General features: G+C 38.9%; 1 protein-coding gene across 4 annotated transcripts in view; it reads left to right on the top strand.

Moving 5' to 3' along the window:
* LOC144048888 (ras-specific guanine nucleotide-releasing factor 2) overlaps nt 1–24,629 on the top strand; it is a 42,255-nt gene extending 17,626 nt beyond the window's left edge. The window contains exons 6-29 of one of the 4 annotated variants that reach the window (XM_077561333.1): nt 280–396; nt 503–582; nt 2,387–2,580; nt 2,807–2,916; nt 3,002–3,120; nt 4,283–4,443; nt 4,516–4,582; nt 5,624–5,760; nt 5,983–6,065; nt 7,546–7,749; nt 9,881–9,973; nt 10,399–10,853; nt 12,741–12,866; nt 13,616–13,705; nt 14,124–14,230; nt 15,593–15,705; nt 16,418–16,478; nt 17,105–17,208; nt 17,482–17,566; nt 18,855–19,052; nt 19,889–19,968; nt 20,068–20,185; nt 20,271–20,339; nt 22,245–24,629. In XM_077561333.1, the coding sequence (XP_077417459.1) occupies nt 280–396; nt 503–582; nt 2,387–2,580; nt 2,807–2,916; nt 3,002–3,120; nt 4,283–4,443; nt 4,516–4,582; nt 5,624–5,760; nt 5,983–6,065; nt 7,546–7,749; nt 9,881–9,973; nt 10,399–10,853; nt 12,741–12,866; nt 13,616–13,705; nt 14,124–14,230; nt 15,593–15,705; nt 16,418–16,478; nt 17,105–17,208; nt 17,482–17,566; nt 18,855–19,052; nt 19,889–19,968; nt 20,068–20,185; nt 20,271–20,339; nt 22,245–22,337 (3,064 nt within the window). In that variant the 3' untranslated portion in view covers nt 22,338–24,629. Of the gene's footprint in view, nt 1–279; nt 397–502; nt 583–2,386; nt 2,581–2,806; nt 2,917–3,001; nt 3,121–4,282; nt 4,583–5,623; nt 5,761–5,982; nt 6,066–7,500; nt 7,750–9,880; nt 9,974–10,398; nt 10,854–12,740; nt 12,867–13,615; nt 13,706–14,123; nt 14,231–15,592; nt 15,706–16,417; nt 16,479–17,104; nt 17,209–17,481; nt 17,567–18,854; nt 19,053–19,888; nt 19,969–20,067; nt 20,186–20,270; nt 20,340–22,244 lie in introns of all 4 variants that reach the window. The other 3 variants (XM_077561330.1, XM_077561334.1, XM_077561332.1) reach the window with 3 other exon arrangements.
* Nucleotides 24,630–26,439: the final 1,810 nt, after the last annotated feature.

Below are 26,439 nucleotides of genomic sequence, written 5' to 3'. Positions count from 1 at the left end.
GCATGAACGATCGAAGCCTTAAAAAGATCAAGAAGGACCAATTATCGTCATATATTCTGCATTTTGAACAATTTAAAACTGTGTTAATGTCAGGGTATGAATTATTTACATTTTCAGTTAGCTTTATAAGAGATGTTGACCCTGGGAACTCTCTGTACCTTCTGTTTTTGTTTTAAATGAAAACCAAGCGAAGTAAAAATGTAACATTTCAGATATTTTGCAAAACTTTATTAGAAAACAGTACAATCCCTAAGACGCTTGCTGTTGCATCTCTCTCAGGTACGTCCACCAGCTCTACATCCTGGTCAACTGCTTCCTCAGACCTCTGAGGATGGCCGCCAGCTCCAAGAAGCCCCCCATCAGCCACGATGACGTCAGCAGCATATTCCTCAACAGGTGCGCTCTGACGAACGGACAGATTTAGCTTCTCATCGAGCGCCAGACGTGTTAATTATGCAGACCGAGCTGACAAAAGCAACGTGGACGCTGTGTTGTGTTATAGCGAGACCATCATGTTCCTACATGAGATTTTCCACCAAGGCTTGAAGGCCAGAATCGCCAACTGGCCCACTCTGGTGCTGGGTAAGCTGTTACTTCACGCACACACACAGGATGCATTGTGTGCAGCCACTCGGTGACATCAAGGTCACATTTTTCGCATCTTCTCCTCATAAAGCTCGTCTTATTGTTATTGGGGTATATAGCGTGTAAGATGAACTAAATAAATAATCGCATTTGGGAATGCAACATAATGAAAAACGTGAAGGGACTGTGGACGATCCATCAGAGTATCACAAATGGTAAAGCCTGATGGTCGAGTCAAATGTTTAAATGCTTGTTGTACGTATAAAGTATTTGGGTCCAGTGACTCACTGATCTTGTGTTTGAAACAAGTGGTTTTGGAAATTATGTAACTGGCACGGTAACTTTGGTTCACACCTACCTTTATGACCTACAACAGTACATGAACCAAAATAATGAATAAACTCTTGTGTACAGTATTGCCATGTGTACCTTGGATGATAGATAGATAGATAGATAGATAGATAGATAGATAGATAGATGGATGCTCATGATAACAAAACATTAGCACTCTAACTAGCGAGCAGCTAACTATGGATGGATGGATGGATGGGTGGATAGAAGCTCATGATAACAAAACATTAGCGCTCTAACTAGCTAGCAGCTAACTATGGATGGATGGATAGAAGCTCATGATAACAAAACATTAGCGTTCTAACTAGCTAGCAGCTAACTATGGATGGATGGATGGGTGGATAGAAGCTCATGATAACAAAACATTAGCGCTCTAACTAGCTAGCAGCTAACTATGGATGGATGGATAGAAGCTCATGATAACAAAACATTAGCGTTCTAACTAGCTAGCAGCTAACTATGGATGGATGGATAGAAGCTCATGATAACAAAACATTAGCGCTCCAACTCGCTAACAGCTAACGATAGATAGATAGATAGATAGATAGATATAAATAGATAGATAGAAGCAAGCTAATGATAACAAAACATTAGTGTTCTAGCTAGCTTGACAGTTTTGTTTATTGAACATAAATATAAAATAAAAGTGAAAGACAGAAAATAAAAATTAAAAAGGAAAATAATTCTTGATAAAGTCATAATTTACATGTTCAAAGGGAGTAGGAAGAAGCAAAATACCTAATCCAGTGATGATAATGTACAATAAATTATTATATTTAATAATATATTGGTAAAATATGGGGGGGAAAGAGAAGAAAATGAATAATGTAAAATAAATAATAAAATAAAAATAGCTAGCAGCTAACTAGTTAGATGGATGGAGGGATAGATGGGTAGTCTATAAAATAATATCAAATCAATTGAAACATTTTTGATTAATTACAAATTAATGAAGATACACAAAATATAATTTCAATGCTTGACTTTTTAAATTGGGCAGCACGGTGGCTGACTGGTTAGCACGTCCGCCTCCCAGTGCATAGGACGTGAGATCGAGTCCGGGCTTTGGCCTACCTGGGTGGAGTTTGCATGTTCTCCCCGTGCTTGCGTGGGTTTTCACCGGGTACTCTGGTTTCCTCCCACATTCCAAAGACATGCATGGCAGGTTAATTGATCACTCCAAATTGTCCATAGGTGTGATTGTGAGTGTGGTTGTTCGTCTCTGTGTGCCCTGCAATTGGCTGGCAACCAGTTCAGGGTGTACCCCGCCTACTGCCTGAAGCCAGCTGGGATAGGCTCCAGCATCCCTGCGACCCTTGTGAGGAAAAGCGGCCAAGAAAATGGATGGATGGATGGACTTTTTAAATTAGACAAAAAGATGCAGCATGTGAGTAAATTGAATTATAGTCATTTATTACAGTGTCAAGCTGATAGCCCATTTTGTTCCCAGCTGACCTTTTTGACATCCTGCTGCCCATGCTGAACATCTATCAGGAGTTTGTGAGGAACCATCAGTACAGCCTGCAGGTTCTGGCCAACTGCAAACAGAACAGAGACTTCGACAAGCTGCTCAAGCAGTATGAGTCCAACGCCGCCTGCGAGGGGAGGATGCTCGAGACCTTCCTCACCTACCCCATGTTCCAGGTTCGTACACAGACAGACAGCCTGCTGTCATGAGAACTCAGTAATAGCATTTTGAATGGAAAATCCTTTCCCCCCAAAAAACTCACATTATTCTGATATTTTAGATTAAAACTAAGATTAATCAAATTAATTCACTTTCCAACAATATTAGAGTTTATTGAGATTTGATTGTAGGCTCAGTCAGCACATTTGTTCTAAATTATCCTGTGTTTCTATCTTGCATAAGATTCCTCGCTACATCATCACCCTGCATGAGTTATTGGCGCACACGCCCCACGAGCATGTGGAGCGCAAGAGCCTCGAGTTTGCAAAGTCCAAACTGGAGGAACTGTCCAGGTAAATATTTTGTTTTTCAAACATCTCATCCTTTGTCGTCCTGCCCTGTTTTTAACACTGGCAATTGATGCGTGTGTGCGGTCAGAGTCATGCACGACGAAGTGAGCGACACCGAGAATATTCGTAAGAATCTGGCTATCGAGAGGATGATCGTGGAAGGTTGTGACATCCTGCTGGACACCAGCCAAACTTTTGTCAGACAGGGTGAGTCTTCATTACTTCAGCGGCACTTCCACATTTCAGTAAAACGTCCCTTGGGCAAGAAAGGTAAAATACATCCAATGTATACAGTAGAGTGCTTCAAATTTGTGTAATTGTCCGAAGTTCACTGGGAAATGTTGAATACAGTAACAATAGTATATTCTCTTGGGTCATCAAAGTTAATTTAGTTTGTTTACCCTTAGAGGGAACTTGGACACTTCTCAGAACTCAACCTTAAAAACTCTACATTTATTCGTCGTGTACACATTATGAATGGAGGTCAATGGGGCATGCCTGAGTGTATGGACCTAGCCGGATTTTTTTTTAAGTGGTGATGGAAATTAGACACATTTAAAAGTTGAATTGATTTTATTGTTACACACAAGGAGCAATACTGACACACATAGAGGAAGAATCTCTGTTTAGTGGCTAACTAGTAGAAAAATAAAAGGGTATATTAACAAAACTAAGATTCACCAATTCCGGTCCTCGAGGTCCGGAGTCCTGCAGGTTTGACATGTTTTCGCCTACCGACACACGAGGGTTGTGCCAAAAAATAATCGCGATTCTCATTTAGTACGATTCAGAATCAATTTTATTTAAATTATTTCATACAGTCTTCCCTTTGTTTGTGTGTGCCTTTATTGGGAGCGCTGTTTATGTTGTACCCGATTTGGCTACTGAGGGGCAGTGTGGTTCCACGCGGTCTGATACACTGTTAAGTTGTAGCCACATCAGAGAGTAGAAGGAAAAAGTCACGATCAAGTTATTCCAATTATTAAGTTATTCCAAGCCGTTATTCCAAGCCGTTCTTTTGGGTGATAAAAGTGCCGCGAGTAGAGCACTAATTAGCATTAGCGAGTCAGACTGGAGTAGATCATTACGGTTCCTTGAACATCTTTAAATTGAAGCAAAAATCATTGTCAATCAGATCATTTTGAATCAAAAATCGTTCCCAATCGAAAATCGATTCTGAATCGAATCGCACACCCAAAAATCAGAATCAAATCGAATCGTGAGACATTCAAAGATTCCCACCCCTACAACACACCTGATACTAAAGATCAAGATCGTTATCAGGCGTGCTGATAAGCTGATTATATGAATAGGAACCATCCAATGTGAATCCATCCCGAGCGCCTTGAAATAATTGCGCTCTCTTCAGGCTCTCTTATCCAGCTGCCATCGGTCGAGCGGGGCAAGCTCAGTAAGGTGCGACTGGGCTCGCTCTCCCTCAAGAAGGAAGGGGAGAGGCAATGCTTCCTGTTCACAAAACACTTCCTCGTGTGCACACGCAGCTCCGGCGGGAAATTGCACCTCCTCAAGGTGACGCCAGCACCACTTTCTTCAAGTCCTTTTTCAATTTCACTCAAGTTTGACTGCAGTTTTTGCTTGCAGCAAGGCGGCGTCTTATCCCTCATCGACTGCACTCTCATCGAGGAGACGGACGCTGGGGATGACGAGTGTAAGTATTCGGCACTTCAACGCAAGCATTTATGGTCTCCCTATTTATTAGTGGAGGTTAATTGGTTTTCAGCTGATAAGAGATTGCTAATGAGTTCTCTTTAAATATCAGAAGCTTCTCTTTTAAAGGCCAGGTTAAGCTCTTTTGACATTAACGGTCCATTAATTTGATATATTGTGAAGCTGTAGACGCACACTTAGACTTGCTACGTACACACTGATTTTTAACACCTTAACAGATTTTCAAATTGTCACATGGGTGGGCGGGCCACGGTATGATGCCGCTGGGTGCGTCCCCAAGAAACATGTTTTTTTTTTTGTTAGTTTGTTTGTTTTGCTGCAAACAAATAAAGTGTAATTGCGCATTCGCTACATTAGTAGGAGGGATAGAAGAAATATTTTCTTCTTCCTGAAAATTGTTCACATTTATCCAAACTTACCTTGTTGGAGGAAGGATAATAGCATGTTAGCTGGTCGCATTCAGAGACATGCAGTTAGCATTAGTTAGCATTAGCACACATTTCCACATGACATGGCATGAAATACAATCCCCGAGGTCCCAGGTTTACCCAGTAAGTCCCAAGACCTGTGAAAATAACACAAGATAAAAATATATAAAAGATAAGGTTAATGCTTTACAGCAGTTGTAAACTAGTAAGAATGGTTTTATTATTGACAGATAAATCTACACAATAAACTTGTATAATTCTTTTTTTTTTTTGATAAGGTCATATTATGGACTTGTCATTCAAAGCAGAGAATTTTAATAACGAAAACTTGTGCGTAAGTGACACCTAATTTTATGCAATACTGTATTCATATTTTTATTTAATCGGTAATCTGTATTTTTTTCTGCCAAAAATCGGTATCGGCATCGGCCTAAAAAAAAATGCATATCGGCCTACCTTACTATACACAGAATGTACGTATGTAAAATATAAAATAAACTGCTTAGACTTGATTCCCTGATTCCTCGATTGTGTGGAGTAGCTTTAGCCGGCCCATTTAATGAACGCCCCTCGCATGCTTCTTCATTTTTCAGCTAAAGCTGGAGGTCAGGTATTCGGTCAGCTGGACTTCAAGCTGGTGGTGGAGCCGGCCGACTCGGCTTCGTTCACCGTGGTGTTGCTGGCGCCCTCGCGGCAGGAGAAGGCTGCATGGACCAGCGATATTAGCCAGGTGATACACACACACTCACAGAGAATAACAAATAGCGAGAGCGCGTCCCCGCCGGGCTTTGCCGAGGCTTAGTGATACGTAAACACAGACGTGGGTGCAGCTCCCTGGAGGTCAGTTCAGCTCGGCGCCTTCACAAACACGCATGAGCTCCGTTCAAGGGTCTAGAAGACAAAAAAGTTGTTTTGTTTTTTTTACACTCCTCCCCTCTTTTCGTCTCTTCAGTGTATAGATAACATCCGCTGCAATGGCCTGATGACCAGCGTCTTTGAGGAGAACTCCAAAGTCACCGTTCCTCACATGATCAAGTAAGTGTGTGAAGAGGAGGCGGCCATCTCTTCATGCGCATGCTGCAAAACATCAAGCACATGTGGGTGATGATGTTTTAAACATGTGTTGATTCTGACAACAACAAAACACTTTATTGTTTCTATTATGCTTCCTTTTCTTGATTATTTTGGTTTCAGAACTCTGATCTGATTTGATATTCATTCTTTCTTTGCAATACAGTGGAACCTCCAAGGTGGAACACAATCTGTTCCTGGACAATTTGTATGGATTCCACAACAATTTCCCACAATGGAAATGTTGGAATGAGAATTAGTCAATCTTCTAAGTAATGTGTAAAAACAAGTTAACGGCAGTTACTGGTAAAACATAAAATGTAATTATATTTTCATTTGAACAGTGTCACAGCTTTCCAAAAATAAAACGTATCTTAAAAATAAAAAATAAATGAAAAAAATATACTCACTGTTGTCAGTAAAAATAAATCAGAATAAGTCAAGCCCTTTTTTTTTATATTGAGACAAAAATAATTATATTTAAATGTCAATGTTGTTAATTGTCACTCAAGTATAAAAATAAGAAAACAATTGCTAATATTAAGACATAAAATAATTGTATTTTATTTTATTATTTTATATTTCAACATTTTCAATTGTAGTGCAAGTGGAAAAAACAATTATGTTGTTTATTGTTATACATGGATAAAAATAAGCTTGCCACTGTAAATATGAAGACATAATATATTGCATTAAAACAAATCATTGTCATACAGTAGTTACAGTATTAGTATTAAAACATTCAAACTATTTTATTTTTTTAATTGTGTTTAAATGTAAAATTAAGCATTATTAATATTTTGACAAAAATATCAAGTTATATTTTCATTTTAATGTTGTGGTCATGCATATGTAAAAATAGGTGAACCACTATTAATATTAAAAATACACATTTTAATTTGTTGTCAAACAAGTATTAAAATAACTAAACTACTGTTATTGTTACTGCTATTGTTAATCGTCTTAATAATAAAGGCTCAATGCAAAGTTGATTTTAATTGACATTCAAGTATGTTTAAAAAGAAAGAAAAAAACGACGTTAACCACACAAAACAAAGCATTCTAATATTGAAAAGTTCATCAGTTAATGCTAACTGGACCAAGCACTCTCAAGATGTAATATTCAATGGTGTTTTTTTTTTAGATTTTAACAAACAAACAAAAAAATCCTGTAATTAATTATTTATTGCTTGCTGAGCTGAAGTCTCGCTTAACGTCCCGACGCCAGCGAAATCTGAAGTTGTACTCGTCAAATTCTGACTTGTACGCTAACTTTAGAGGTTTCAGTGTATATGATTTTAATTTAATCCATTTTGAATTCAGCTCTTCTCATGCTTTGCAGCAGCAGTCACCCATGCTTTTGTGTTGTGTGTGTGTGTACGTGTGTGTACCTCATCAGATCCGATGTGCGTCTCCATAAAGATGATGTTGACATTTGCTTCAGCAAGACGCTCAACTCCTGCAAGGTCCCGCAGATCCGCTACGCCAGCGTGGAGCGTCTGCTGGAGAGGCTGACCGACCTGCGCTTCCTCTCCATCGACTTCCTCAACACCTTCCTGCACACGTACAGGATCTTCACCGCCGCCAGCGTGGTCATGGACAAGCTGGCCGACATCTACAAGAAGCCCTTCTCTTCCATTCCCATCAGGTCTCCCACTGCACACGTGCAAAAACACACAAACAAAATGTTAAGCGAGTAACCCCGCCATCATTTTCCCACACGGGCTAATATTATTGGAGTTGCATGCACTACTCCGTGTGGGATGAAGATGGTACGATAGCGCTGAGCCAGAAGGAAAGAGTCCATAAAAGACAAAATATGGGACCAAGACAGAAAGTACCAAATATATGTTAGCTCATTTAATTTAGCCTACCATCACTATTTGTTTAGTAATGTACTGTAATGCCCCCGTAAGTGGTTATAGTTGTATTTTAAATTTATCCATTCTACCAGTTCAGTAATGTTTATTAAAACTCAAAATAGCTTGATATATCAAAATTCATATTTTGATTTGACAATTTTTTACACAAAACACACAATTGCATCTTGTTATTATTTAAAGTAACAAAATATCAAGTTCATCTAACATTGACAACATTTTGGTTTAAGTTAATTAATTAAACAATAATAATTAATTTATTATTAATTTTAATTCATGGTCTACTAGTTCACGTTTGTATTATGACAATGTAAATTTGTTTTTCAATTTTAATAATCTTCTGTTTTTGTGCATATCATATTACTACTAGAATATTTTTGTTATTTTCGTTTTTTTAAATTTTAATATAAGCACTGGGAGATTATGGAGAGTTATGATATGAAAATGCCCAGTAAAAATTGCTGATCAAAAAATATTAATTCATGATAAATAAATAAAAATCATTTGTTTCTCATCATCATTTAGTCAGGTTTTGGATGAAAAACTTTGTGTCGTAAAAATAATTTATATCTACATAAATATTAATAGGGCTTGACCAATATATATATATATATTTTTTTTTTTAGGCTGATGCCGATCTACACCTAATCAGCAACTAATCAGCCGATTAATTAGGAAAATATATAATTAATTAAATAGCTTCTTTTATTTTTAATCCCTTAATACTTGCAACAATAAAAATATAAATTATATGCAGAACATTTGATTGTTTTATATTATTTTGTGTACGTTTGCCCTACCGATGTTAAAAAGAGATTTTAAAGGCTCTAGTATCGGCCGATTTAATTGACCAGCCGATTAATTAGCAATGCCTGAAACATTTTGTTTATATGGGAAAAATACAGCACTGTAGTCTTGTGTAAGGACTGTGAGAGGAAGGAGCCGTGGAAAAGAAGACCTCGTTGATCCAGCTTCGTTGATTTGAAAAATATTTTATTTCTGGTCAAAAATATAGCTGATGTCAACGAGGTCATTTAAAAAATGGCGCACGCCGTCCTGGTTTATATTCTTTTTCCACCAAAAAAAAATCTCTTTGTACTAACGTCACCATTGGCAGTGTAAGAATTTGGGGTTGCCATGGTCGCTTTTTTCAAGTCATTCTCAAGATGAACAAAATGACGACATAGTGCTGCTTTTCTTAAACACATATGTCTTATATTTGCGTTTGCATCTCAATAGTAAGCGCACTCTGGCGTGTCTGTTGGAATTTAATGTGGAGCGCATGTAAGGTTTTTGTCACTCAAAGCTCCAGTTGCCCCTCTTCGGATTCTGGCTGCATCGGATCGCCGTGTTTATTTTCCCTTCTCGGATTCTCAATGGCAAAAAAGTCTTTTCATGTGTGCAAACCCTCATTTAAAAGTCTACTTCTTTGCCTCGACCTGCTGGAAAAGACCAGCAAGACTCATGCGGTATATAGTTAAGCCTGCTTCTATTGATCTGGAAAATACTACACAATATTATAGCAATGAATTTTTGTTCAATAAGTGTCCAGTAAATGCCCTCCCTTATATTTACAATTGGGTTTTCAAACGTTTTTTCTTTTTTTCATAGTTAAGAAAAATGTTATGTTAGCGCAAAGTACTCTAAGATTTGATTTTAAGCGTTTCAGTAGTGTGTGAGCGGTAACGATGTCCCCTCTAGTTTGGATTCACATGCTGTCCACGTCCTTTCATTTTTTCCTTCTGACCACATGAGCTCATCAGACCGCGTTTTTTTCTGTGCTTCTGCAACTTGTCGTCCTTCACCTGTGCTCATCTTTCCACCTCCCGCCCTCCATCCAACTGACGTTTCCTTGTCCTCGCCGGCCGTGTGTCCGCCATGCTTCCGTCCAAACGGCAGGGCGCAGTACCACTCATTTGACCGTCTGTCCATCTCATCCATCTGTCCCGACTACAGTCTGAAGATCAAGAAGATAGCCGTGGATCAGTCCAAGTAACCAGCTCCTCTTCTTTGTCTTTTGTCTCTTCCCTGCATTTGTCTGCTTGTCCTCTTTTAGTCTTGCTCACCTGACGCATGGCTCTCTAATGTAGTTTTCGGATGACTGGACCCGAGAGGCGGATTTATGTTCGGCGCGGCATGTTCTGTTCTCACTGTGAAAACATTCTTGCACCCGTAGTGATTCACGTCGGTCCTCCCTGCTGCCTGCAATAACCTTTTCCTCCTTTCATTTCAATCAATCGTGCCGTGCAATTTCTGCTTGTTTTTCTCGATGGCTGCGTTTAACATTGATTACGCCTGCGTCGAGTGCAATTGTTTTGATTTGTTAGTGGAGTTTTTCAAAAGGCAGATAGCGGTGTTATTTATTTGTTCATTTTTTTTTTATATTTCAGTGTTTTTGAAATATATTCCCCTTTCAGGTCCTTGGAGCTGTTCTTCGCTACAAACCAAAACAACAGAGGCGGCGAGCACACGAATGACAAATCTCCTCGTCTCTGTCGCAAGTTCTCCTCGCCCCCTCCTCTCTCCATCTCCTCCCGCACGTCCTCGCCCGTGCCCGCCCGCAAGCTCTCCTTGCACTCGCCCGTCAGCGGCAGGGTGGGCGGGCTGGACCTAAGCAGTCCTCTCTCCGGCCTGAACCACAACACGTCCCAGTCAGCCGCCGGCAGCCCCACGTCGGCCCACTCCCCCCAGACCCCGACACCGACCACCTGCTCTCCCCCTCCTCCTACGCCTTCCTCCGCCTTTCCGCCACAGGACCAAGTTCCTCCCAGCCCCTCGTCTCCCGAGCAGAGTCCAACCCAGAGCACGGAGGGAGAGGACCTGCCCAAGATTGACCCTTTTTGTGGCAAACTGAGACGGAGCATACGCAGAGGTCAGCAATCGTTCCTTGCGTCGGGTTTGCTGTCCCAGGTTTTAAATGCCATACATTTTCCTATGAATTAGTAATATGTTTTTCTTCCACTAACACTTCCAATTCCATCACTTCACTTTGTGCTTCAAAATTTCTATGGTGAAAATTAACAGAGCTACCGAAAGTGCAAAACCTCTTTACAGTATGGAGATCTCTACTACTTTTCCACCTGCTGCCAACAGGGAACACAACAAACAAGTAATTTAGCGCCCACTATTTGGGATCTAAACTAGAGATCATTAAATCAAGCACCCATCCCAGAATGAATTAACTTGTCATCTTATGTTGGTCACATCCTAACCTACAAACACGTAAACACCCTGTTTAAAATTTAAACTGAAAATCTGAAGATTCAGGTTCAGTCCTATCATGTTAGATAGGTGTCAGCAGGGTTACGCAAAACCGCTGCACCATTTTCCAAAAACATTTGCAGAACGGCAGAGCATGGGTCAAAACAAAGAAATCATTTATTTTCAGATTTTTCACTTGTGTTCACCATTTTATTTATTTTCCTTGATGTCATTGTTGACATTGTTGATGCGGGAGATTGGGACTAGACAGGCCTGTGAATAATGAAAATTTGCATAAAATTGAAACCTTTTTTTTTTTTACCAAAAACTGCTGATAAACATTCGGTTTTCCATGAAAAATTAATAAATGAATAAAAAAAATCTAAGAAAATACTAAAATAATACGTTTTGAAACAAATTGAATATCCGACTCCGTGGATGCAAAACCAAATTACAATTGAGGCAAAATTTACTCAATTATGGTCCAAAAGACACTTAGGTCAATTTGACCCAATGTTGTGTGTGGGTTATTCATTTAACCCAAAAAAAGGTGGATAAAATGAATATCTCACAAAACAACCACAAAAAGTGGCATTTGTTAAAACAATTAAAAAAATTAAAAAGTCCTGTTTTATACAAAACAACCCAAAAATTGGTTGGTTATTTTTATTTGATTTTTTTATCAGCCATATTTGTCAAAAAGTTGGGTCAAATTGACCCAAGTGGGGCTGGTCCTATTTTGACCCATAATTGGGTTATTTTTGATCCAACTGTTTGATCTGATTGTTTGGTCTCGTTCTGCGCTGTACCACGGGCCCACTCCAGAATTCCAAGCTTAATTGGCATGTTAATAATCAAAAAGAGCAAAGGCGGCTGGTGTGACATCATTATCTCCTTTCATTTGTGTGCTAAGTCCACTAAAGAAGACCTATGAGCCTCACACGCTCACTTCCCATAATTGCGGCGCTAAACGTTGCTGTGGCACTGAGGAGGTAACGTGTCTGGACATCCTCTCATTAGCGTGCGTGCAACACACACACACGCACGTGTGCGCCCAAGCGTGTGCATGAGTGACACACATTAGAGAGCCAGCTCTTGAAGGGGCCACAATTTTTCATCAGTGCTACTGGGGGGGGGTCACATAGGACCAAGCATGTTCTAATTAGATGTATGACAAATATACTGTACGTGAATATTTAATGCTACTGAATGCAGAAAATTACATTTTGAATTGCTACTGCCATCTCTTGACCAAAAATGCAACTGCACACACCCTTCTTCACGTACACAATGCGCACGTGACGTCATATCCGCAGACAGAGGGCGGGACATTCGAACCCTATTGGCCACAGGCTTGCAGGAGTGCCCATTGTGAACAGCTAAGGTGTTTATCTACTAATTAGAAGATGTTTCAGTCATAAATGATCAAATAAAAAGGCTATTGTAAAGATATTTTTGGGGAAATTGTTACAAAGAGCAGCTTTAAATAGGCATGAAAAAAAAAACATATACGTAAATCCCAGTATATGTTTGTCATCATTGTTGTTGTCTGTTGTAGCTGTCTTGGAGTCAGTGTCACTGGAGAAAATCATTCCCGAGTCTCCTCAAGGCAGCGAAGCAGGAGACATGTCCCCGTGCCGCTCGCCGTCCACACCGCGACACCTCCGCTTCAGGACGCCAGGAGGTAAGATTGTACATGTGCCATACAAGTGCTTTAAAAAAAAAAACATACAAATCAATTATGGTTGATTTTGCTATACTGGCGGTTATTTAAAGTTAGAGAACTTAACTCATTTGCTCACAAAAACGTATATACGGTACATAAAATACGTTCTATTTTAAATATTACCATGGTCCCAAAGACGTATTTATACGTGTGTATTTTTTTTATTTTTATTTTTTATGCTAGAGCATAGAGAAGGCTTTGATGCAGCCTCTGAACTGAAGAGAATGCTTGAAGCAATAGTAGTTATAACAAAACGGGCCAGCAGGTGGAAGTAGAGTATAAGAGATCAACCAGCCCCTTGTTGCTAAAAGCTCTTTTCCCCAGTGTTTTCAACAGATTTATGAATAATGATGAAACTTAGCTATATTCTAATGCTAATTGCTGCAAAACGGAAACAAATATAAATATACTTTTTTTCCTGATGAAAGAAGAGACTAATCTTTCTTTTGGTAGGTTCCATTTTTTTATATCAATAGAACACAATATTCTGTGGGCCTTGGCAAAAATCAGTCAAAATCCGGTAAAACAGCTGGGAGCGAAGGGGGTTACTTGAGTGAAAATGGCTGGAAGTGATTTGTAAAACATTTTGGTTAATGAAACTTTAAAGAAATTTTATACAAAAGTAAAAAATACTTGACTGACTGTACTGTACTGTTTTCTTCACCCTGTTGTCATCATTTTGATGATAATCTTGTGTTCCCATACAGTCCAGTCGGGGGAGAACTCACGCTGCCCGGTTTCTCCTGCCTCAGCTTTTGCCATTGCCACAGCAGCAGCGGGGCATGGCACACCACCAGGTACACACATACACGAAGGATGGAGCCGAGTGGTAAAAGATCAAATGAAAAAAGTAGAGGGCCAAGAATCAACCCTTGGGGTACTCCGCAATAATAATAAATAATAAAAATAATACATATTATGATTAAAGATACCAGAAAAGGTTTAATAAGGTGGCTTATTAAACCCAAGTGAATGTTATTCACCAGATTTTATGATGATATACTACAGTATAAAGAGAAGTATAGAATTGTATAAATAACAAAACTAAGTGCAATTTCTGCAGAAAGTGTGTGGTTGAATGCTTTTGAAGGAAATTCAAATGCTGGAATGCTGGAAACATAAATCATTTATACCGAGAAGTTGTTTGGCTCATCTGTGTTTGGTTTGTGATGTGTTTACCATCTGATAATGATGACGACCTTCTCTGTCGTCCAGTGTTCAACAACTCCGAAAGAACTTGTGATAAAGAGTTCATCATCCGACGGGCTGCAACCAACAGAGTTCTAAACGTGCTGCGGCACTGGGTCTCCAAACACTCACAGGTGTGTGTGTGTGTGTGTGCGTGTGTGTGTTCGGATCACATCACTTGATTAAAGCGTTTATCTGTGCAACCCTCATCCTCACACAATAAGTACCCGCGGCAAACTCACGCGCAATCTTGTACAGTCGGTTTGGTCAGTGGTTCCTCTAATGAATAGCGCACTTCTCTGTGCGGACGTTCGCCGCCTAGTTCAACTGCATTGATCCGCTCTATGGCTTTTCCTCAATCATGTTAAACGCTTCGTTACGCCTCCTATTACCGACACACACACGCACAGAAATATACATGCCGAAAAGGGCAAAGGAGCTTGTTAGAAGTGACCTTTGGGAAGACGTGTTAGAGAAGAAGAAAGAGTTCTGGAAGAGTAGAAGGTTAGCGGTGAGTGGTGACGGATAATCAATCACAAAGGGAAATGATAGAAGAAAATTGCTAATCATGAGAGGGACACTAAATAAATGAAAATGAAGGATAAATAAAGTTAAAAATCAGTAAAGTAAATGCAAAATAAATAACTTTACCTTCCTAAAATAATGTCAATTTCTATTTTTGGAGATAAAATTTTTTTTTTAAATATTTTAATAAGGTGACAATATTGAAATATTGGAAGTAACTGACTGAATTAATATTGAAATCCAAAAGTACATTATGCATTATAAATATGGAAGATATTTGAAATGTCTGCATCTTGTTAGGTTTTAGTATTCCATAATTATGATTTACCGCTATATAACATAGTATCTCATAATTATGACTTACTATTTAAAAATAAATAGTCTATCATAGTTCAGACATTATTTTTATTATTATTATTATTATCATTATTACTTTTCCTGTTTTTTTCTTAACTGGTGGAAACATGGAATCTCGTGATAATTGTCCTGTTTCCACAAGTAAATATATAAATGTTTTCTTTTTAATTTTTCCCAAATTATAAACATAATATTGAGCTGTCCATTTTCAGCTAATATTTAGTATTTAGAAGTAAAGGAAAAATAATGTATATGCAAATATACATAGGCATATGAAATAAAATTCATTACAAATCAATATAAAAAATCCCTACAAATTAATTATTTAAAAAATAATAACAGACATTCAACAGTGGTTGTTACGCTGTGATTCATTCCTCACATGATTTGCTCCAAACGTTGCTAAACTGTTTCCTAATACCGACCAAAACTGATGCAGCTTATATTACAAATGTTCTAGATAAATTATTCAAACTTTTTCAACCTCAGTGAATACAATATGATTGCATTTGAATAATAATAATAACAACAATTAACCTTTCTGGTAACTTTTACTCTTAAAAGCAACATGATTTGAATCATTTAAGTTCATCCTTTTTGTTGTTGTGTTTGAGGACTTTGAAATGAACGGAGAACTGAAGATGTCAGTCATCTGCCTGCTGGAGGAAGTCCTCCGAGACCCGGACCTTCTGCCCCAGGAGAGGAAAGCCACTGCGAACATACTCAGGTACACACACACGCACAAAAACACACTTACACTTTCTGCCTATTATATCTGTTCTAAATGCACAATAAAATGTACAACAAAATATTTTATTAAGTTTTCATACTCTTGTCAACTTAAAAGTGGAAAAATCAAAGTAATTAAACTAATAGAAATATGGCTGCACTTTTTAGTCATTGATAAAGTAATTTCTTAATAATTCACAAAATTGAATTGAAATTAAAAAGATGTACTTTACTGTAAAAAACAAGTGTGATATTGATTTGTGTTGAGGTCATTTTTCCTGCCACTAGATGGCATAATTGCATTTGTAAGACATTTTTCTTTTCATATTAAGAGCTATCTAATCTTTAACATGAAGTTACATGTGAAATTCTGCACATTTTTAAAATTTTAGTCTACAACTTGACCCCAATCTCCACAAATATATGCATTATAATTAAATATATTGCTGCAAAATTTTTGACATGGATGTGTCTGCTGCATTGCGGCTGGAATTCCCCCAGTACAGGCTTTTCAAGTAAGGGGCGGTCATTAATCGTGCGTTAAAAAAAATTTGTGACGTAAAAGGAATTTCTAATTAACTCACACATGAAGGTAAAATATTCTGTATGATACTTGGCCATTTGATGTCAATCAAAAGTGAGCATTATGAATTCCCGTGCAGCAATTTGTGTCAATAAAGTTTTACCCCTTGTTTGTTTGTTCCCCTTAGCGCCCTCTCTCAAGACGAGCAGGAAGACGCCCAGCTGAGGATAGAAGACATCTTACAGATGGTGACAGAACACACACGCAACATAAAAAAAACACTCTTTGGCCAAAACATTAGGTACCCTTTCACATTCTAATCACATTTCTCCCCTCCTCGATTGGATCACACTTCATGGCAAACTTTTCAGTTACTTTATCCCCGTGGAATGAAGCAACTCTTAATTTTATTTTGAAAATGTGCGTTTCATGAGGGCTCGTTCTTTTATGAAAAGGGCCTCCCCGATGTACTTAAATATCGACGCTCGTGTGCGCACAAGTTCACATTTAATTTCCCCGGTCGCTCTCGAGCATCGAACGATGGGGACCTTCAGTTGTCCTCATCGAGTAATGGCCGAGAAGTGCACGCACACACACACACACAAACTCGCTCTGCTGGCACACAGACAATGACCGTTAAAAGTATTCTTCATCACCAAGTGTGTTACCCGATGCAGTACAGTGAGCCTCCGAGTATGCTATTTATTTGAGCAATTATTCAACATCTGCCAAAATGCTGCTTGTTAAGTGACTTGAGTTCACTGCCAGCGTTCCAATCTTAAATTTTGCAGAAAGCGCTGCTTGTCCATGTATTGCTTGTGCAAATTAACATGCGTGTTGGTGTGTGTGTGTGTGTGTGTGTGTGTGTGTTCAGGCAGACTGTCCCAAGGCGGAGTGTTTCGAGTCTCTGTCTGCTATGGAGTTGGCCGAGCAGATCACTCTGCTGGATCACATCGTCTTCAGGAGCATTCCTTACGAGTCAGTCGTCTTCCCGTCGCGCCGTCACTGAATATAAACAGTAGGATTGGACGTGGAGTGAAGAGTTCCCACGCTATATCACTATGTTGTTTTTTAACCTCATACTTAGGAAAGTATAATTTGATCTTTTTCTCTGTTGTTGTAAGGCACTTTGTTACGGTTTAAGAAAAGTGCCATATATATGCAATAAATCAGACTAAGTTTAGATAAGACACCGTTATTACATTACTTTTGTGTAATTCCTTTTTTGGATCTTCACCTTCCCTGCCGTAGAGAGTTCCTGGGGCAAGGCTGGATGAAGTTTGACAAGACAGAGAGGACCCCATACATCATGAAAACAAGTCAACACTTCAATGATGTGAGTCACAGCTCACTGCCGATAACTGGCCAAAGCATTAGGTACAAGTCAGTATATTACATATAGCCATAGTATTATGGTATTACTTATTTGAAGCTAAGAAAAAAATGCTTGAATAAAGTGAAATGGGGTTACACATTAAAAAAAGAAATATTGAAATATTTCAAGAACAAGATTAGATTTTGCACTTTGCAGTCTTGATAAAGTGTGTTAAAAAAAAAAGTGTGTATGTAAAATTTGTATTTTATCAATGAAATTGTCATTATAGTTCATTAAATTAGAATTAATAATTTTATTTTATTTATTTATAGAAAAAATGTTAAATGTATATGTAATTTTTTTATCTTATAAATTACATTGTCATTGTAGTTTATTAAATTAGAATTAATAATTGTATTTATTCATTTTATTTATTAATTCATAGAAAAAATGTTAAATGTATATGTAAAATTGTTCTTTGTTTTTCTTTAGAAACATTATTTATAGGGGTGTCAAGGCGATTAAAATTTCTAATCGGAATTAAGCGCATGACTTCAATACAGTAGTTAACTTACGATAAATGCAAATGTTATATCTGTTCTAAATGCACAATAAAATGTAAAATAAAAATAAAAGTTTTCATACACTTGTCAACTTAAAAGTGGAACAATCTAAGTAATTAAACTAATAGAAATATGGCTGCACTTTTTATTCATTTCATAATAATTCACAACATTGAATTGAAATTAAAAAGATGTACTGTACTGTAAAAAACAAGTGTGATATTGATTTGTGTTGAGGTCATTTTCCTGCCACTAGATGGCATAATTGCATTTGTACGACATTTTCTTTTCACATTAAGAGCTATCTAATCTTTAACATGAAGTAACATGTGAAATTCTGCACATTTTTAAAATTGTAGAATACAACTTGACCTCAATCTCCACAAATATATGCATTATTATTAAATATATTGCTAACGTTAAAAAAAATTGTGACGTAAAAGGAATTTTTAATTAACTCAAAATTAACTCACTAATTTTGACACCCCTAATTATTTACAAAAAAATATTATTGAATATTTAGTGCAATACATGAATACAAAATAAATACAAATGGGGGGAAAACTAAGTAACCAAAATTAAAGGAAAAGTAGGCTAAATGAATGCAACAAATATTGGAGGAATCTTGATAACATGTAGGCACAGCGGGCCGCCTGAAAGACCGTAATGGGCCGTAAGTAGCCCACGGGCCATATGTTGCCAACCCTCGCTATATGCTATATCCATTGTTTTGCTCACGTTCCCAGATGAGCAACCTGGTGGCATCGCAGATCATGACCCACACAGACGTGGGCTCCAGGGCCAGCTCAATCGAGAAGTGGGTGGCCGTGGCCGACATCTGCCGCTGCCTCAACAACTACAACGGCGTCCTGGAGATCACGTCGGCGCTCAATCGCAGCGCCATCTATCGCCTGAAAAAGACCTGGGCTAAAATCAGCAAGCAGGTGCTCGTTTGGTGGATAAGAAATATTACGATTTTGCTGGCATTATTAAAAAAAAAAATTGTCGAGTATCATTTAATGAAAGTGGGGTTGAAGGCAGCAAAATTAATAGCATTTTGATCGTGATCCTGATTTTGGCTGCCATGATTAAAGTGGAAGTCAACCTTAAGCATAATAATACGTTATATGTGACCTCGCTAGTGTAAACATGACATTCTGATTAATATTACATTTGTGGAATTTGAGTTATGAAGCAAAATCCTGTCGTTTTTATCCATCTCAGGGGGCGGCCATTTTGCCACTTGCTGTCAACTGTGATGTCATCTTCAGTTGACAGCAAGTGGCAAAATGGCCGCCCCCTGAGATGGATAAAAACAGCTGGGTTTTGATGCTTAATATTCTACTAACGCAATATTAACCAGAATGGCATATTTAGACTAGTGGGGCTGTATGGAACATATTATTGTCACATAAAAAATTGGGGTTAACTTCCCCTTTAAATTAACCTGATCGCAAAATTTAAAATAGAGGCTCCGCTGCATACTTAATCAAGCACTTTCTCAGCTATTCGTCAGCCAACCACCAGGGGGCGCACTCATAGTTAACCTTTCTAAATAAGAAGCGAGCACACCTTGCAGCTGGGTCCTAAAGTCACTCGGTGGACTGATGGGAGCGAGTCATGTTGAGAGAAGAAAGTAGAACCAAAATTGGAGATGAGCAGCGTCAATATCGTTTGTCTGAACTGATTACCATATTGATCAAAAATAATTGTAATAATAATTGGTAAATAATCCTTTTTTACTGTCGCATCATATGTGCATGTGTGTGTCGTAACACAGAGTAAAGCGCTGATGGATAAGCTGCAGAAAACGGTGTCCTCGGAGGGACGCTTTAAAAATCTGAGGGAGACCTTGAAAAAGTGAGCCTTCTTCTGAAATCGTCATCTCACCGTACAGAAATGTCCGTCCTTGCAACGCCTCGGGTTTCTCCCCTGATCACTTTGCGTTTGTCGCCTCAGCTGCAACCCTCCGTGTGTGCCCTACTTGGGAATGTACCTGACAGACTTGGCCTTCATTGAGGAGGGAACGCCCAACTTCACAGAGGAGGGACTTGTCAACTTTTCCAAAATGAGAATGGTACAGTACGCTTATGCAGACATAACAGGTCAACGTAACGTCCAATCATCCAGTGGCACGATTCTAGTTGAACATCTCTTCATAGATTTCACACATCATCAGAGAGATCCGACAGTTCCAACAGACCCCCTACAGGATCGAGCATCAAGTTAAGGTACGTGACCCCCCCCAGCACGCAGTGTCGGCCGTGCATTCGGGCCTTGACTTACTCAACTTGATATTAAATAACATGGGGGGGGGATCAATAAAAAATGGAGAACTAGATAAGCGCAATTTCTGCAGAAATTGCATGGGAATGCTGAAAGCTGAATGCTAGTAGCTAAATGCTAAGTTGAATGCTTATGAAGGAAATTGACAGATAAATTATGTGAAAATTACAAAGTAGTAATTGTAGTTGAAAGATAAATGAATAAAAATAACACCTGAAATGCAATCTGTCAAAAGGTGAGATTCGCTTCCTGTTCACCGGTCAAAGCTCTCCTCGATGTCAGTCTCATTGAGAATGAATGAAAGTTGATATTTAACATTAAATTGTGCGAGTACAATAATGTGAAATCAGACGTTATATACCCCCGGAAGGCGAGAATGTTTGAAGCAAGGGTGTAAAATGGAGTTATTATGTGGGAGTTGTTTCTCAGCACAAAAGTGAGGAGAATAAAAATCACATATTCCAGCATTCCCACAATCATGTATCACTTTCAACCTAACTAGACACGACATAGGACCAAATCCACTAAAAATGAGCTGCATCCGCTGAAAGCGCCAAAAATGACTCCACATCTGCACTCGCAGCTTGCTCCCTGTTCACGTCATATTCACTAAGGACATCGCTCTGCTGATACACAAGCACAAACACGGCAACAAAGTTTGACAGCTGGAAGCAAATTTGCACCTGATTTACCACACATGGCAATGGATTTGCGCCAAGAACACGGCAGTATAGTAACAGTTGCAAGAAAGATGAAATGATCAGAAAGCGAGGTTGGACCGAGGAGGTGCAAAAGCGTTTTCTTCATTTAGCGCCATGAAGCTGTCGACCACGACGTCATTTAGTGTCCATAAAATACAAATTATTGGTGCGATAATTTGTTTGATATTTTCAGAGGTTGACGTGGGCATACATTTCATATAGCATCATCTTAGTCACGTGCAAATATCCTGAATGCTGGATGTGTTAGCCTGCATGCTATTTGGTGCAGGAGTTAGCTGTACCATGAAAATAAAACACAGGCTGTACATATAAGGTATATATTAGGGGTGTCACTCGTTTAAAATTTGTAATCGTAATGAACTCATCTGCTCCCAAAAACATATAAATACATTCTATTTTTTATGTTTTAAGTGCCCCAAAGACGTACTTATATGTTTTTTTATGCGAGACCATACAGAAGGCTTTGATGCAGCCTCTCAACTGCAAAGAACGGTTGAAGAAATGGTAGTTATTACATAAATAGCCAACAGGTGGCAGCAGAGCAAAGGAGATCAACCAGGGCCATGTTGAAAAAAAGCTCATTTATATGTATATATTCTACTTTTTTTTTCTCCGATGAAAGAAGAGACTAATCTTTCTTTTGGTAGGTTCCATGTTTTTATAGCAACAGAACACAACATTCTGTGGGCCTTGCAAAATCAGTCAAAATCCAGGAAAACAGCCGGAAGTGAAAATGGCTGGGAGTGAATGAGTTAATCGCATGACTTCAATAATTAACTCACGATTAATCGCACATTGATATCTGTTCTAAATGTACAGAAAAGGTGCAATAAAATATATTTTTTCTAACTTTTCATACTCATGTTAACATAAAAATGTTAACCTAATATAAATATGGTTGCATCTTTTAGTCATTGAAACAGCAGTTTCATAATAATTCATAAAATAGATTGAAGTTAAAATTAAAAAGATCGACAATGATGTAAAAAAACGAGTGTGACATTGATTTGTGTTGAGTTTTTTTTCTCTGCCACTAGATGGCATAATTGCATTTGTCAGACAATATCAATTCATGTGATTACAACAACGGGCCCGCATTCCTCTTCCTGTGTTATTGTTGCCGTGCAGGTGACCCAGTACCTCCTGGATAAGACGCTGATCATGGACGAAGACACTCTCTATGACCTCTCGCTGAAGATTGAGCCCAGGCTTCCTGCCTGATCGATAGCAGCCTTTGGCGAACCGGAGCCCGCCGAACTTAAACCCCCTCCCCCAAACCCTTGACGAGGTCCACGCTACCATGTGATCTCAAGCGATCGAACGAAGAAGAAAGCCTAGGAACGCTTTTAAGACTGGAATGCTAGGAACACTTGATTATAGAGCGACTGGACCGAGGGAAAGGATGTTTTGAGGATTTTGACGGAATTGGCGTCCGGCGTCCCCGCCCGCATTCCTCAGCGTGGGTGCCGCTCAGTGGAGGGAGTGGATCTCTAGAAATGTAGCATACAGAGAGGGCGTGACAGCGAGATACCTTTTGCTAGCGTCTCCGTGTTGTCGTCCGTGTTGTGTTGCGCCTCGTCCTTGTGCAAGAAGCCTCCGCGTAAAAAATGCTTTCTCCTGACTTTGCATGATTTCAGCTTCGGGTGTACTGTAAATGTCAAAATGGCTTTCAGCTTCATCTCTGACTCCAACCACTTTGCACTATGCATCCTCGGTGGGCTGGTGGTGGCGTACATGCCTTAAGCCAGGCAAGCATGGAGAGTGTTAGGGTGGCGGTACAGTTAGGTTTTAATTTCAAGATTTGGTTGACATTCACGACAGTTAGGAAATGAAATGCAAAATAAAGTGCTTCTCTTGTGTAAATTGGAGCAGTAAATATATATACTTTTTAGGAAGGCTATTTTTAAAAACGCTATAAAAAAAAAAGACAAAAATTATGCAACATAGTGGTTATCACATCCAGACTGTGGCATGTTTGCATGTTCTCCTCTCACATTCTAAAAAAAACATGCATGTTAAGTTTAATTAATGACTGAAAATTGTCCAAAGATGTGAATGTAAGCGTGAATGGTTGTTTGTCGAAATGTACGTTAGTGATTGGCTTGTCCCCGGTTGTAGCTCGCCTCTCGCCTAAAAATCAGTTGGAATAAGCTCAGCTCGCCCACAGCCCTAATCAGGATAAGCGCTAGAGTGAATGGTTCGATGGCACACTAATAATAGCGTTTGTTACCGCACGGATATTTATGTCTGTGCAATAACCGTTTCAAACGAGATTGCTGTTCTTCGTGTCGCTAGCGATGACGTTCGCTAGCCAGAATCTGAACCACATTGTGTTTGTTTACAGATTAGGGCACCAGACAGTAACCCTTCCTTTTACGTAATGTGTTCTGTGTGGGAACCCTAATGATAGCACCATATTATTTAATTGCCCCTATATTTGATTATTATCTTCTTCTTTTTTTTAATAGATAGTTGCTTTTGGACAGAAATCAAGGAATAATTGTGGCAAGCTTTCACAGGTTACATATAAAAAGACATGAAGACCTGATTTGGGTTTGACACCTGTCCTGTCACATAAATGCAAATATTTCTCCTAAATTTGACACACCACATAGAAGAATGTTCTTAACAACCCTGCCAAATTTGATAGATAGATAGCAATGACACCTCAACAATTTTGAAAAATGGATGGTAAAATTGTAAAAAGAAAAGAGCAGGTGGCCTTCTAATGTGCAACTCGCATTCATCCACAGGAATATTGTCGATCAAATTAAATATTCGTCAGCACGTTCACGCCACAACTAATAAGCCAACAGCGCCCTCTAGTGTTGTAATGCTTGTGCAGTTCTGCATTTTGAATACTGTACATGTTCTGATTTGGACAAATGTTTGCAATCTGGAGACGTAGCTTTGCTGGAGTAATTTTATGACGCTATTATCACACATTTTGGTTTGTTTGTCTTTTTCTTTTCTTTTTTCAACGGTGACGCCCCATGAGTTGGGAAATGCTGTGAATATTAATTTGACTGTCTTGCGTCTCCATCGCTCATCTGTGTTGCAGGGCCAGACTCTTTTGTGGCAAGAAATCTGCTGTAAAGGCAAAAAGGAGGGGTGGGGGGGTTGTTTGAATGTTTAAAAAAAAAATGTAGCATTTGAATAATCCAAACTTGTTTTCTGTGTTGCTCATATGATGAACATAGTTGTCCTGCATGTACACAACAGCTGCATGTTGTGCATGTCCGACTGGCCCCTTCCGCTTCTCTGGGTTATTATGGTCTGTGTATGTGCGTAGCTGTCACGGGGGGCACACGTTTACGTTGGTGTGCCTCGCCAGGTCCAAAACGAGCCTGTTGTGCTTTTTGTACTGCACTTTTCAGTGGGGGAGGGGGCAATCAATGGATGCTGTGTTTGTAATGTAAAAGTCCAATTTTCATGTTTGCGTGTTTGTTACTACTGTATAGTCTGCATTTTTCACTCGCTGGTGCAGGGGAAAATAAATCAACATGCCTTATATGTGTGTGTGTGTGTGTGTGTGTTTCGTTTAACATTCACAGACTTCTTAAGCACTCTGTTAGTAGATTAAAAATATATATAAATATAAAATATATGGACAGTGTCTTGTGCGAAAACACACACATCTGCACCCTTCACAACATTCCATGCCAAATTCATCCAAATATTGAGGATATTTTTTCGTAAGTAATCAAATGTCAGTTTCCTCAAAACCAGGAGTGTCAATCACGTTTTCAATGTGCAGCCTTCCAAATCCCAGCATCTAACCCATGGGGGGGACAACCGTTTGTGTCAAAGACCTTAAATGAGTTTGAAAGCAGAAAAATGGGTCATATGTATAGATCAGGTTAAAATAAAAAAGGTCAACGTTCCATAGTCACCTTCTAGGCGAATTCATTTTATCCTATTGTTGCTGTGGTTGTTGACCTCTAGGTGGAGCCACTGATCCATGAAAAGTTGTGGCTGAGCATCTGGGCTGCTTCTATACATGAACTGAAGTGTGAAAAGACAACAACGGTTAACAACTAATTCACTGATCAATGTCTTGTTCCAAAACATGCAAAACAGCCAGTTATTCACATACACACTACACAGAGGGCTCTGTCAAATGTTTTTGGAAAATGTACAGATCAAGACTATAAGTGTGAAAAGTGTAGCCGCGTTGTGTCCACATCCTGGCCACTTCCTTTTTCATTCTACCGTATTTATGATGTGAACAGTAATATAAGCTAATTGTGTTGGCGATCATTCCAGGGTGAACCCCATCACTCGCCCAAAGTCAGTTGCGATAGGATCCAGCACAAACAACTGTGAGTGACCCTAATGTGGGTTAGCAGTGTAGAAAATGGAATTCATCGTGACATTCGTCCTATTTAATCTCATTTCAGACTATTGCCAAATAGTGGAAATGATGAAGGATTTGTGGCAGAGACGAAGACGAAGAAGCTCTCACATTCAAAGCAGGCGTTTTGGTCTCGTTTTAAACATGTAAAAGATCATCTGACATAAATAATTAGCACTGAACTGAACAAAAACATACAACACGCGTTTAGACGTTTGACCTCGCTCTGATCTACTCGTTCATGGATGGTGATGTCATTACTAGAGCTGACTGCCACACTTAAAGATATGGCTGTTGTGAACAATTATGTAATGAGTTTCTCTATTTGTCTAAAAATAATTACTTGTCTTGTTTAATTCATGTAAGATGTTGCTTGCTGTAATATAGGCTAATAACAATAAACGCATGCGCTTACAAAACAGCTAGCTAACTAGCTAGTGTTATCGTTAGCATCTAACTATCTATCTATCAAGTTAGCTGCTAGCTAGCTAGCTAGGACATTCACGTATCGATCTATCTATCTAACCAACATATCGTGTGTCTTATTTATACTACTTTTACAAATTAACAATAATCTCAAATGTATTTTTTTCTCTGAAATGGCCAGTCATTTTGAGTAATGCCGCTGTGTATTCTACATAAGGCTGTGCGTATTGATGCAATGACATCATCACACACAATGGCAAAGTCACTGAACGACTTTCGGCAGTAAATCAACCCGTGTTAAGCAACATCCCTTGGATGAAATGAGTCGGCAACACTGATTACCACTGACGGTAGCGCTCACACAGCACAAGAAGCTGGTCCGCTAAATTAATGAATTCGATCTCAGTTGGTGGTTAACCTGGCGTGCACTTTGTCCTTTCCAAGGCTTATATTAATCCAGGTTTAAATGTCCAAAGCATATAATTGATAAGCAGCAAAGCAGGCAGGATAAACAGATCCGGGTGCATCATAATAAACTGTAGC

The sequence above is a fragment of the Vanacampus margaritifer genome, chromosome 3 (genome assembly GCF_051991255.1).
Source record: "Vanacampus margaritifer isolate UIUO_Vmar chromosome 3, RoL_Vmar_1.0, whole genome shotgun sequence".
In the NCBI taxonomy this organism is placed as follows: Eukaryota; Metazoa; Chordata; class Actinopteri; order Syngnathiformes; family Syngnathidae; genus Vanacampus; species Vanacampus margaritifer.
This window is presented reverse-complemented; position numbering and strand designations above follow the sequence as displayed.